The sequence below is a fragment of the Haliotis rubra genome, unplaced genomic scaffold (genome assembly GCF_003918875.1).
Source record: "Haliotis rubra isolate DU_JTF1 unplaced genomic scaffold, ASM391887v1 Scf310, whole genome shotgun sequence".
In the NCBI taxonomy this organism is placed as follows: Eukaryota; Metazoa; Mollusca; class Gastropoda; order Lepetellida; family Haliotidae; genus Haliotis; species Haliotis rubra.
The window spans coordinates 661,629-675,010 of record NW_025766981.1 but is presented as its reverse complement, the minus strand read 5'-3'; the positions used below and the strand labels follow the sequence as shown (position 1 = coordinate 675,010).

The 13,382-nt window shown below is 40.4% G+C and overlaps 1 protein-coding gene across 1 annotated transcript; it reads right to left on the bottom strand.

Moving 5' to 3' along the window:
• Positions 1-3,870: 3,870 nt before the first annotated feature.
• LOC124283202 (solute carrier family 46 member 3-like) lies at positions 3,871-13,081 on the bottom strand. The gene is made up of 4 exons (XM_046719233.1): positions 11,834-13,081; positions 11,509-11,592; positions 4,479-4,635; positions 3,871-4,126 (listed from the first exon to the last, which is right to left on the bottom strand). Exons 1-4 carry the CDS (start codon positions 13,071-13,073, stop codon positions 4,048-4,050), a joined length of 1,560 nt encoding a protein of 519 aa, XP_046575189.1. The 5' UTR covers positions 13,074-13,081; the 3' UTR covers positions 3,871-4,047.
• Between the last annotated feature and the right edge of the window lie 301 nt (positions 13,082-13,382).

The following is a 13,382-nucleotide window of genomic DNA, read 5'->3' as shown; positions in this document are numbered from 1 at the left end:
ACAGTATTTTTGATACCTGCATGGACCCTAGTTGGATACATGCCATTTATATATTTTGCACACAAAATGGAGATAAGAAATGATAAATGTGGGATTACACAATCGAATGACACCTGTGTCTTCTACACCACATTCACGAGATTGGAAAGAGTACTTTGACACCAATAGGAATATTTGTTCACATATGTTGCATATGCACAAAGGCAAATATAATAAATTAAGAGTGAGTGAGTTTGGTTTTACGCCGCTTTTATCAATATTCCAGCAATATCACGGCGGGGGACACCAGACATGGGCTTCACACATTGTACCCACGTGGGGAATAGAACTCGGATTTTCGGCGTGACGAGCGAACGCTTTAACCACTAGGCTACTCCACCGCCCCTTGCCTTGAGTATACATCAGAGTTAGCAATTGTGATATCAACTACTCATTTTGGGAAATTGAAGCTGTGGTGATGTTGAATAAGAATTATTGAAGGTGCAATATATACTATCCCAAAAAGAAACGCATAGACCAGAAATCTGTTGCGAAAATGTTGTATTTTCAAACATATATAACTCGTCCACAAAAAGCCTTTAGTACATGAATTTTTACATCGGTTTAGAAAAAGGAAAACTCTATACAACCAAGTGGATAATTTTATATACCTATCTGAAATGAATAAAATATTGTCTAAAAAAAAAAGTGGATAATTTTAGATAACGGATCCGTTGAACGCGATGGTGACGACGTAGCACGGCCGACGACGTCGGGTCTCGGGACTCAGTCCAATCTCAGACCAATCTCTGTTCGTACAGTTTGACCGGATATCTTCCGAAGTTCAGGCACCCTGGCTGCTGTGCTCTCACCCGTGGCAGTACGAACACGCAAATGTAGTACCCGGATGTTCCGATCTTGGGCTGCAGTGGTGCCTCGAGCTCTGCCCGTACGTGGACGGTCATTTGTTATACCTGTTTGGTTGTAACGAGCTGCAAGCCGTGATATCGTGCTCAGACTAACAATCCGACGCCTGGCAACAGAAGAATGGTAATCTCCATCGTGCATTCGTTTTAAATGGCGATGTTCCGTGTCGCAGATTCAAGAGTGGCGTAGTGATTTGACCTTGAACCTCCTTCAAAACGAATGCCCGTTTCCGAAAGTAATCTGGAATTTAAAAGCCAGACAGTGCATGCTCTTTGCTGCACAATTTCAACTGGAAAGTGATTTCTGTTCCGTTGTGGCTATGCCTTTTTAATCCTTGTAAGAAATCTCATCAAAATCAACATTTTCAGGTGAAGTCGACAGTTTTACTTGTGCAATTGTGTAAAATCATGTTATTAACACTTTTTACGCCATAGTCAGGAATATTCCAGCCAAATGGCGGCGGTCTGTAATTAATCGAGTCTGGACCAGACAATTCAGTGATCAATAGCATGAGCATGGATCTACGCAATCCTGCAATTGGGATACGATGACATATGTCAACCAAGCCAGCGAGCCTGACCACCCTATCCAGTTAGTCGCCTCTTACGACAATCTTGGGTTACTGAAGATCAATTCTAAACCGGATCTTCACGGGTATAACAAATAGTAAAGAATATGTAGGTCTGCTCACGCACCCTTACATGTAGGTATAAGAATACTCCGTCACACAGACCCTGAAACAATAATATCCAAGAAAGTCCAAACAGGTCTAGATTATGTGGCAAGTCTAGATTATCACAGTTTATATTTCTGAAAATGAAAATCTCGAGACCCCTTTTCATTATATTGTATGATTATGATGTAAATATCTTCATTTTAGAGACTAGATGTTTGTCGGGTACAAGAACAGCTTTCTAGCATCACATCTTACACTTTCAAACTCAATACACGTCAACAATAGAAATCTGTGGCCCACCATTTCGTTTATGAAGCCAAACGTAATGTAGTGCAGCTATGTCTTCCACGAGTGAGTGAGTTTAGCTTTACGCCGCACTCAGCAATATTCCAGCTATATGGCGGCGGTCTGTAACTAATCGAGTCTGGACCAGACAATTCAGTGATCAACAGCATGAGCATCGATCTGCACAATTCGGAACCGATGACATGTGTCAACCAAGTCAGCGAGCCTGACCACCCGATCCCGTTAGTCGCCTCTTACGAGGTCAGTGTTTTTCAGGGCGTGTAGGACATTGGCTCCTGCTTGCAACTGTGTGGATGGAATCACCAGTGCCTGTGTGGAATGGAGCACAAGCATACTGAAGTAGCCGATATGCTCTGGAGCCTGAGATATTCAAAGGTAGTGTGTACATCACCTCACCGAAAGAATATATGAATTATTCTCTGAGACTCTGAAATATTTACAAATAAGAAACCAAAACCGATTTTACTACTTTTATTGAGTATTTTGGTGCATAATGACAATGATAGGAAGTGTTTCATAAGCAACTTAGTAGATTACAGATGTTCTCTGTGATATAATCAGTCTTGACGTCTCGATAACTTCATTTGACTGTGTTACTTTAGTTTGACGCCGGTTTTAGCAATATTCCAGCAATATCAAGGTGGGGGTACAACGGAAATGGGCTTCACACATTGTACCCATGTGGGGAATCGAACCCGGGTCTCCTGCTTAACCATCAAAGGGAACCCATCCGTCCCAGGAGAAAATTACCACACTGGCCGACTAAACACTTTTGATAACATTAGTCACGTGAACACTTTGTTATCCAGACTATGATAACCCAATGTTTGGGGACATATGAACTCGATTGCAGGTATCAAAACTGGTGCTACTATGATTATAGACTTGAACTGTTTAACTATTCTATCGCACGTTTTCATTATGCCCATTGTATGATATACATAGAGTGAGTGAGTGAGTGAGTTTAGTTTTACGCCGCTTTTAGCAATATTCCAGTTATATCACGGCGGGGGACACCAGAAATGGGCTTCACATATTGTACCCATGTGGGGAATCGAACCCGGGTCTTCGGCGTGACGAACGAACGCTTTAACCACTACACTACCCCACCGCCCCGATATACATAGAATCACTATGCAGACACAAAACATATATCTTATGATTTTTAATGCATTATTTCATAATTTGAAGCTGGCCAAAAAAAATTGATGATATGTATAACGCTGGAGTCGAAGGTTGTTACAGCCGCCGTGAAGGGAATAGTATGCAATGAAATTGATATGTTAGTGTGTAAATAAGAACAGACCGCTCAGTGATTGTTTATTGCTTGTGCAAGTTAGGACAGAAACTTCTTCAATAAGAAGGTTGACTCTATATCTCGTTCATGGTATTCGTGAACCATGGTGATGCAATCGTCATGGAAAAGTGAACCACCTGACAATTGATCATGGGGAAGTTTATGTCGATATCATGACAGCAACTTGGCGATTGTCTGGCCCCCAAAGGCAGCTTACATATTTACCTTTCCGCCCGAACCGTAAACTAACGCAGCATGTAACTGTTGATTTCTGGACTTAGGCGTTGACAAATAATTGGAGCTGCACTTATGTCTATATGCATCCTGTGCACGTGCATTTATAGATTAGAAAAACACACACCTTTACACGGAAATTAACAGATGAATTCAAGATGCATTTCTGCAGTTGGTGTACATGATATGGTAACAATATGGATCCAGTGACATATATTTCGTTTCATTTAAATTTCAGTTATCAACACTATTTAACCGTCTTTATCATACTTACAGAGACATCTGTTATACCCCCAAAAAGAAAAAAAAACAACCCCCAAAAACAAACCCAACCCCAACCCCAACCCCAACCCCAACCAAACCAAACACAAAACAAAACAAAACCAAACCAAATAAAAACAACAAAAATACAACAAAAAACACACACAAAAAAACCAACCCCAACAACACAAAAATCAAAACAAAAAAATATTATTCCAATATGGAGACGCTCGACGGTAATCTGGACTACTATACATTGACTGTATCGGAAGAGGTCATGTTATGCTCTGGTCGTATGTCTTCTCCATTCATAGGCATCATCCAATGCCATTACATCGCCTTGTCACTAATGGCGTTGACCTTGGGACTACCGATCGGAGTCATTGATGGCAACATTGATGGAGGTATTAATGTCGGTGGTGCGGCGCGACAAACACAGAAACACCCTGCAAGACAAAAAATATATAAGAGTTGTGTTTACTTTACTGGATGAGTAAAAGTCCTTATAGTACGAAACACATGTATGTCGACACTAACATACAAACATGTTTCGGCTGTAAAACGTCGTATTCAGTGAAGACTAAACCTTGTACAATACTGAAACTACGTAGAACAGATATGTCACACAGATGACATCAGATGTTGGACATGACTGGAAAGTTTGAACGTGAGACGTCATCACTATGTAATGCGGGTGCTGGCATTGAAGACACAAGAGGTTTTATAAAAAAAGGCAAATAAAATATCCTTTACATTTTCCTGAAAATTTAATGTACCCATGATCATTCATATACTCACACTATGATAACTATCGCCAACAAATGACAAGCAGCACAGACGAGGAAGGCGAAACCACGGAATATCTTTACAGTTGCATCATACATCTGGTTGAAAGCTGGTAGGCCTAAACCTTCTGAGAGGATGTTGATCAGCCCAACTCCGGCAAACAGTGATCCTGAAACCAACAGCTGACCGTAGGCATTTACATAGGAATCAGAATTGGAACCTTGTCTGGAACCTGACTGGCAAACACAAAACAAGGGGCATTTGCTATATTTGGGATTACACTTTCTCAGTAAAGTGTAGATTCTACTTCGCTTTGGGTTGAGACGGATCCGGGATTCGAACCCACACTTTCAGAGTCAGGCACGTGACCTAGACTACCAGTTGTCCGACTTGGAAACCATGTTGGCTGAGTGGGTTAGATGGCTGACTTGGTGTGCTGGAAACATGCACACCAAGGTGCATGACTCTGCGGATGTGACTCAACCCCAAAAAGTACTAGAATCTGTAGTAAGAATAAGAATGTAACAAATGTTACATTTCATAACTTATCACATGACATTGTGCATTCACCCAATTCTGATATTGGGTTTCTGGTATATGGATGATCTGATAGTGCTCACTAAAGTACTGTCGGAAATAGAAAAAATATATATATCACATATATATCTACCATTTATGAAGTTAAAATGTGAAAGTGTGAAATATCTGTGAAACTAAGTTCGGTCTAACTACAGTCTCAGTGGCGGGGAGATAGGAAACGTTAAAAGGACTTTACTGAGGAGAGATAAGTGCTCAAATGAGCAATGCGGTTTTTTCTAAGTCCAAAGCAACTTATTTAGAACAGACCATGGCTTTATGCAAATTAGTGTGCGATGCTATTGTATTTCAAAGGACACTATTTAAATGCCTATTTTGAAACTAGACTTAGCTTCATTATAAACGATAGCTGACGTAAAACATATCGACTTTAATACAGAAACTATTTAGGATGAAGCTACCATGGAGCCCCACTATCACTTTAAAAAGAAACAGGTAGGAGGGCTTGTCTCAAAAGCAAAACCAGGACGGGTGTCGCAGACGGTGGTTGGGGTCGTACTGGCATGGGGCATAGAGATATCAGCTACGATAAAATAATCCTTTAGGGGAATTAAACTGGAGGAAGTAAACGGCATGTCTTAACAATTAACAAATAATATCCAGTCCTGTCGATCTTGGGGTGGTCTTGTCACCTATATATTTTGAGACATTTAATACGATAGTTGATTTAAGCTTTCCTATGGGTATCATATTCTTTTACATATCTCAACATACACGTTATGAAAGACACGTAAGATGATAATCAAATAGATGAGACATATTCAATAAACATGACAAAAGCATAAAATATCTTTGAGATGACCCCTTGTGCCTGTAGGTAGCACGTGCATTTCATGCCAGGTGAGTCGACGGTCCGTCGTCAAACCTGGCTGAGCGACCTAATTGCCATCTATTGTTTTCAGCAGCTATTCGTATTTTTTTAGTTTTGCCCTATTTTACGAGTAAACATGCACTTCTGGATATTCTATGACACACCCCACTGAACCAATGTGGGTTATTTCAACATTTGATTTTGGTAGTTGTGTAAATTTTAGGGATACAGGGTAACAGCCTAAAAACAGTTTTTGTTTCTATTTCCGACAGTACTTTAATGGTCAAACAGCCAATTATGTGCAACTAGACATGATTCAATGTAAGATCTATGTATACATCTTCGTGACTAAATCTGTGTGAAGACATTTGCAATAATCAACCTTTCCCCGACTCTCTTGCTTGAGTGATGCCATACTTCAGCAGCTACATCTTTGTAACTACGTTTCTGGGCCCCTATTCTCGAAAGGATCCTAGCCCTAGGATATCTTAACTTTGATCCTAGGGTCTAGGATAGGTGTCCTACCTTATTCTCGAAAAGTATCCTAGCGCTAGGATATCTTAACTTAGGACAATTACTAGGATAGGTTCTGACTTGTCCTAAGTCTATGTTAGTGGAAATCAACATGGTGTGGTTCTTGTTTGTTCACCAATCTTGACGTTGTCAAAAAAAATAACTAGCCTAAATTACATTTGAAATTACAACAGCAAACAGTTTTAGTTAAGAATAGTATTTTGTGTTTATATTATCAATTTATCGGTAATGAATAGTCACACTTGTTGCAATGCACATACTTTTTAGATCTACAAAAGAGATTTGTTCAATTCTTACCTATTCTCTGCCTTTTTAATCAAAACATTACTCTTTTCTGTCACATTGACGTGAAATGTCAATGTCAAGGCCAGCTTGATAGGGGGAGTAATTCCTGTTTATTTCCTAGGTGAATTTTCAGTTTGTGAGATGACGCATAATGAGAGTTCAAGTCATGATTTTCTCAAAAAAAGGAAATAAAATGAAAATATTTTCGCACATATCTTATTGCTTTTTTGGCAGACTTTCAAACTCTGAAGTAAAAATGTTATATCCTTGTGAAATAAATGAATTTTAAAAACTTCAAATCTACTATAATGTGATGAAAATATCGAATATAGCAGCATAATTATAACAATACTTTGTTTTCTGGAAGTATGGTAATTTGAACAAATAGATATTAAACAATTTCATTAAATATTTAAAATCCATTCAGGTACTAATTCACCTCTATTTTTCTGGATACAAGAGGTGTATTTTAATTATAACCATAATTAATTATAATTTCTTCTAGATCTATTAAGTCCACCAAAAGCTGACTTTCACCACATTCAAGCTTCTACTTCGATTTCTAGTCTTACCATTTATCTTGCAAACGAGATTGTATTTGCCTTTATACATTTGTATATGTGTTATTTATGGAATGAATCATGGGTGATATTTAGGGGAATCCCCCAACGTAATGAATGTTTTCCTATCTCTTCTACTGAAGAGCTCGTTATCCTAGCTAGGATCGGTAGCTCAAGTTAGGACGGGGATAGCGTCGTTTCAAGAATGGGTCTTATCCTAACGGTAGGATGTCCTAACTCCTGTCCCAACTAGTTAGGATCTGTCTTAGATGGGACACTTTCGAGAATAGGCACCCAGACCTTCTTAGGGGATCTTGTCACGCACTATGAACAGCTACCTGTTGCACTTTCTCAAAGGTTTCTTGACCAGGACCACACCATCCAAGGCCTTAATAATGCTTTCAGAAGGTTGCATGGTAGCAATGGGAGAAAACATCTCGAATTCAGACACTCAGTGACCAAAATGATGTCCTATGGTGGTGGCGCGTGGTCCTGTGCACAGAGCTCAGGTCACAAATCAGTTGAAGTTAAGCAACGTCGAGCTCGGACAATCCTTGGATGGGTGTCCGTGTTTGGCAGCCTGACTCCTGAGAGTTTCTAGGGCTTCAGTCCTGCCCCACAACGAAGCACATGTGATGCATGTGGTCTTAGGCAAGTGAGTTTGTTGAAATTGCCTCTGTTCACCTAGCTGAAAATGGGTACCCGGTGGGATAAAGTCATGTGACTATAACCTTCTAGCGCCTAACAGGCAGCTTGGGTTATCCGGGGTAATAAGAATCTGATTAAGCGCCGCGAGCAATCACTTGGTGTTTGGAGTCTGTGCGCTATAGAAGATGACTTATTATTATGCAATTCTCTATTTTCACTTGTGATATTTTTGCAATCGCAGATTGGTGCAACGTTGGTTGGTAGGTTTGTTGTTTAACGCTGCACTCGGCAATATTCCAGCTTTATGGTGGCGGTCTGTGAATAATCGAGTCTGGACCAGACAATACAGTGATCAGCATCATGAGCATCGACTTCGCAATTGGGATACGATGACATGGTCAACCAAGCCAGCGCGCCTGGTCACCCGATCCCGTTAGTCGCCTCTTACGACAAGCATGAGTTACTTAAGATTAATTCTAACGGGTTAGGATCTTCACGGGTTATGGTAACTGTGAGTTAAGAGTGCAATGTTTGATCTTACATAATTTGCATTGATTTCTTAAATAAGCTGCTTCAACCAACACATATCAAGCCGGCATATAACACTGAAAGTTTGCATGCCTCCTTAATTAATCAAATTGAATATAAATTGCTGACATAATGAGTCCGCTAAGTACGTCATGACCTAAAACTAAACACTGATTGTTTTGGACTATTAAAATATACTCTCTGAGATGTATTTGAATTCCAGACGAATTTGTTTATCATTACGTTTATCTGTTTCTGGTTTCTTCCAGTTTTGAATATTTTCTTGTCATTTCAAGTAGCATAGGAAAATACTCAAAATCTGGAGAATATAAATGAACTAACGAGAAAATACTCAAAATTTGAAGAAATAATTCAAACACCGAGAAAATATATGAAGCAGCGAGAAAATACTCGGATTTTCTGGTTGTTGAAAGAAACTTGAAATAATCGAAGCAATGAGAAACTAATCAAAACAACTACAGATTTCGCTGAACAAAATATGTATGCGACAAACGTAGCAGCATTAGTCTTTCGTATACAATATGTGACATACTATCAGTGAAATGTAAACATTACAAAGGTACTAAAATATACTATTCACAAAATGAAACGCATAACCCAGATATCTGTTGCGAAAATGTATTTTCAAACATGTATAACTCGTCCACAAATAGACTTTAGTACATGAATCTAGACACCAGTTTAAAAGAAGGAAACGTTTATACAACCAAGTGGATAATTTTAGATAACGGAGACGTTATGCGCGATGGTTACGACGTAGCACGGTCCCGACGTCGGGGCTCCTGGCTCTCAGTCCAATCTCTCTCAACCTGTTCTGTACAGTTGGCAGTATGATCACGCAAATGTAGTACCCGGATGTTCCGATCTTGGGCTACAGTGGTGACTCGAGGTCTGCCTGTACGGGGACGGTCATTTGTTATGCCTATTTGGTATTAATGAGCTGCAAGCCGTGATATCGTGCTCAGAATAACATTCAGACGTTTGGCAACAGAAGACTGATAATCTCAGCGTGCATTCTTTCAATTGCGATGTTCAGTGTCAAACAGTGCATGCTCTTTGCTGCACAGTTTCAACTGAAAGGTGATTTCTGTTGCGTTGTGGCTATGCCTTTTTAATCCTTGTAAGAAAGCTCATCAAAATCAACATTTTCAGGTAAAGTCGATTTTTTACTTGTGCAATTGTGTAAAATCATGTTATCAACACTTTTGTTACATATTTGGACGATTGTTTGAATACAAAAGGTAATTAATAGATTTTTAAAAATGCACATCTTTCTTTATCTACATGGTCAGTGAACGGTGCCGGTTTTAAAAGCGTTCGCTCGTCACGCCGAGGACCCGGGTTCGATTCCCCACATGGGTACAAAGTGTGAAGCCCATTTCTGGTGTCGCCCTGCCGTGATATTGCGGGAATATTGCCAAAAGAGGCGTAAAACCATACTCACTCACTTCTTTATCTAAAGAAAAGAAACGATTAGGCTAAAAATAAGGAAATGTATTAAACGTATTTAAGTATACATAAGTCGATTAAGCTTGAACATAGATGAATGAAATTCGACACAGAGGTGAACATATGCATTGTTGTCATTGTCAGCATTAATTCAGTTCGCTCACTGCACATGTGTGGACACACGGGAGCGTGCAGGTCAGTACCTTTTGACACCACCCCTTCCAGCCGTCACTGCTCGACACCGCCTTGGAAGGGATTGCACAAGCTGTCGGATGTTTGCTTGGGGAATCCTTTGCCGTTCCTCCTGCAACGCGTTGGCAAGTTCTGCAAGTGTCTGAGGACGATGGTGACGTTTACTGACGCGTCGATCAAATTCGTCCCGTAGACGATGCTCGATCTGGTTCAGATCAGGCGATTTGGAAGGACAGGTAAGGACATTGACGTTTGCATTGGCGAGATAGGCACCTTTTAACGAGCTGTGTGGGGTCGAGCTTTGTCGTGCCAAAACAGCTCCCTCTGGCGGTTAGTTAAAAATGTGGGAGGAGGTGAGGTCGCAGGATTTGGTCGATGTAGCGATGTGCTGTAAGATGGCCTTGAACCACCACTAGCTCTAATCTACCCGTGTAAGACATGGCTCCCCACACCATGACGCCTACTCCACCAAGTCTGTCCACCTGTCGAACGCAGTTCGGCGCAAAACGTTCGTATCGACGTCGATAGACATGTTGTCTCCCATTCTGTCGTTGATGAAGAAACGCGATTCATCGCTGAACCAAACAGCGCGTCACCAGTTCCCCAGGTTCCATGCCTGTAGCCCGTTGCACCATTGGACACGTGTCAGGACAGGTTCAACTTTTGGTCGATATGCTCGAATTCCCACTTCTCTCAGACGATTTCTGATAGCCCATGGGCTGATATAGGTGACCCTCCTCCCGGGGGAATTTTGAAGACTATATTTTTTTGAAAGCTTATCATATGTACATTCAAATTCCAGGTGTTTGCAGGCTGGGTGCGGGGGATTTTTCCCGCAGTGACCCCACAAAGGGGGTCAGGGTGGGAAAAATTTGGGAAAATTAGATTTTGCTTTTTTTCACAAAATACATTCTAGTAACTGCTTTCTATCAGGAACTATAAAACTATTTAAGGTTTATTGATTAGTTACAGGTACAGGAAGACATTTACTTTGAAAAATGCATTGCGTCTAAGGGAAAAATTAAACTTTATAGGTGTTTTTCTACTCTTTCTAGTGGGCAATTGTTTTAAGAAGGTATTCTTGTTTCAATAGCTCTAAAATGATCAAAATTAATGTTACAGATAATTTCGTAATGGAATGATGAATTTGGCCTTTTATAGTCGACGTCTCTTCCCATTGAGCAGGTTTCATGTATCGATTTCATTACTTATGACAAACGTTTACAAACACATTTTGGGATGCGTTTGTGGGCAATGCACAACAACCACGACATGGTTAACAACAACAAAGGAATTCAACAACAAAGAATTCAAACAAAAGAATTGTCTTAATGACGATTGCTGTCTCAATATGTATCGAACTGAACTACTTAAAACGTCTATGCGTTTCTTTTTTAAGAGTGTATATGAGACTTACCCTGCATATCTGCAGGCGCCATCCTTGACATGATAGCTCTCACTGCCGGGAGCAGAGGGGAAGCAATACCATTTGGCAAAACAGCTGTAATGAAAACAAATGAAAGTATATTTTGCCTTTTTTAATGTGTAATGGAAATCTTTCAAACTGTTTTGTCAGGAGTGGTAATAAATTGAGTACTCACCAATGTAGACTGGGGGCGGGGGCGGTAAGGTAGTCCACTAATTAAAACTTTCGTTTGTCAGGTGGGAGGCCCTTGTACCACTCCCAACATAGGTTCTTATCAAAGCATAATTTTATTGTTATAACACTTATTATGACTTACCTGCAAAAAGCATGAAGTTAGTGTCGGCCAGGCCCTCTAGGACATAAGCTCCTGCCCGTATAAGGGATGTTATGATACATATCACAGGGTCGGACGTGCACAGATGGAAGAGTTTGATGACTGGAATTCCTAGTAATTGTCTGGAAAGGGACGCCGCCATATTGAAATAGCCGATGAGTTCTGGACCCCAACAAAATGGCTGGTTCAGTTGGAAAAGATATTTTACAAAGTACACTCCACTAGTAGTAAAATATATTACAAAGTACGCTGCAGTTGAAAGCCAGAAAAGACTTCTCTTTGGTCCAAAATCTTTCGAAAAGTAGAATCCAAAGACATTTTTCACCGCCTTCACCGGAGATGGGTATTGGGATCTTCTATCTGTGTTGATAGTTTCTGGGAGAAGAGCAATGACAAGGATTAGGGACAGAAGCATGAGTGATGAAGCAGTTAAAGAGGGATAAAGGAATCCTGTGTCTTTGATGAAGTATCCAGTCAGGAGCTGTGAGATTGCAGAAGACAGGTTGGAGGTGAAATCTATCACAGCGATTCCAACTGTCCTGGAATTCTTAGGTGGTGTATTGTCAGCCGTGTAGGCATAACTGGCTAGAATCACACCACGGTACCCTCCACTTATTCCTTCAATAACTTCACCAATGTACATGTACCTCAAATCCAGATCCCAGCAAATGACAATGGTCAACGTGCTGTACCTCAGAATCACTCCGATTAAAGGTACAATAAAAAGAAACCTTCGACCCAGAAAATCAGAATATGACCCGAGGAACATACAGCTAATGAGCAGAATAGGGCTTGACATAGCTGTCAGTACCGTCTGAAAGTTTGATGTCCTTTCTTGAACCTTTTCTTGTAATATGTATCCTGGATCCGACTCGTTGAGATAACACGTAGATGTTTGGTTTGTAGAGTGGACTGTGCTGTTACCGAACAGCTCATCCGAGAATCTGGTGTACATATATTGTGTTGCCAATGGCTCGTGGATATTGACAGACAAATGAACAATCAGAAACACAACGTTGGCTTTGAAGAGATTTCCCAGTTTAGACTTCTCTTCTTGACCATTGCCTGCTAGTAGAGGCGTAGACTCCATGTTTGTTCGGTATACTATGACCCGTGTGCACAGCTGGCTTCTCGATAGTATATATACCTGCAGCCTTGAAGTTTGAACCCCCGTGGCATAAAAAAAACCCTTGTATACCTGGTGACACACGCGAGCATGCATTGCGATAACACAATCAGACTGTGTGGGTGAACACAGACTCGAGATCACTCCATTACTGTTTGTATATATGCAACACAGGTCCGACATACCTTTACAATTACAATTTAGCATTAATCGACTTACTGTTTACATAATTGGATATATCTATCTTATCTTATTATTCGTTCTGCACAGTGGCATAGGATTGTTTGTAGACAACAATAGTGAGTGAGCGAGTGAGTTTAGTTTTAATGCCGCTTTTAGCAATATTCCAGTTATAAATGAACTGCAGACATTGTACCCATATGGGGAATCGAACCCGGGTCTTTG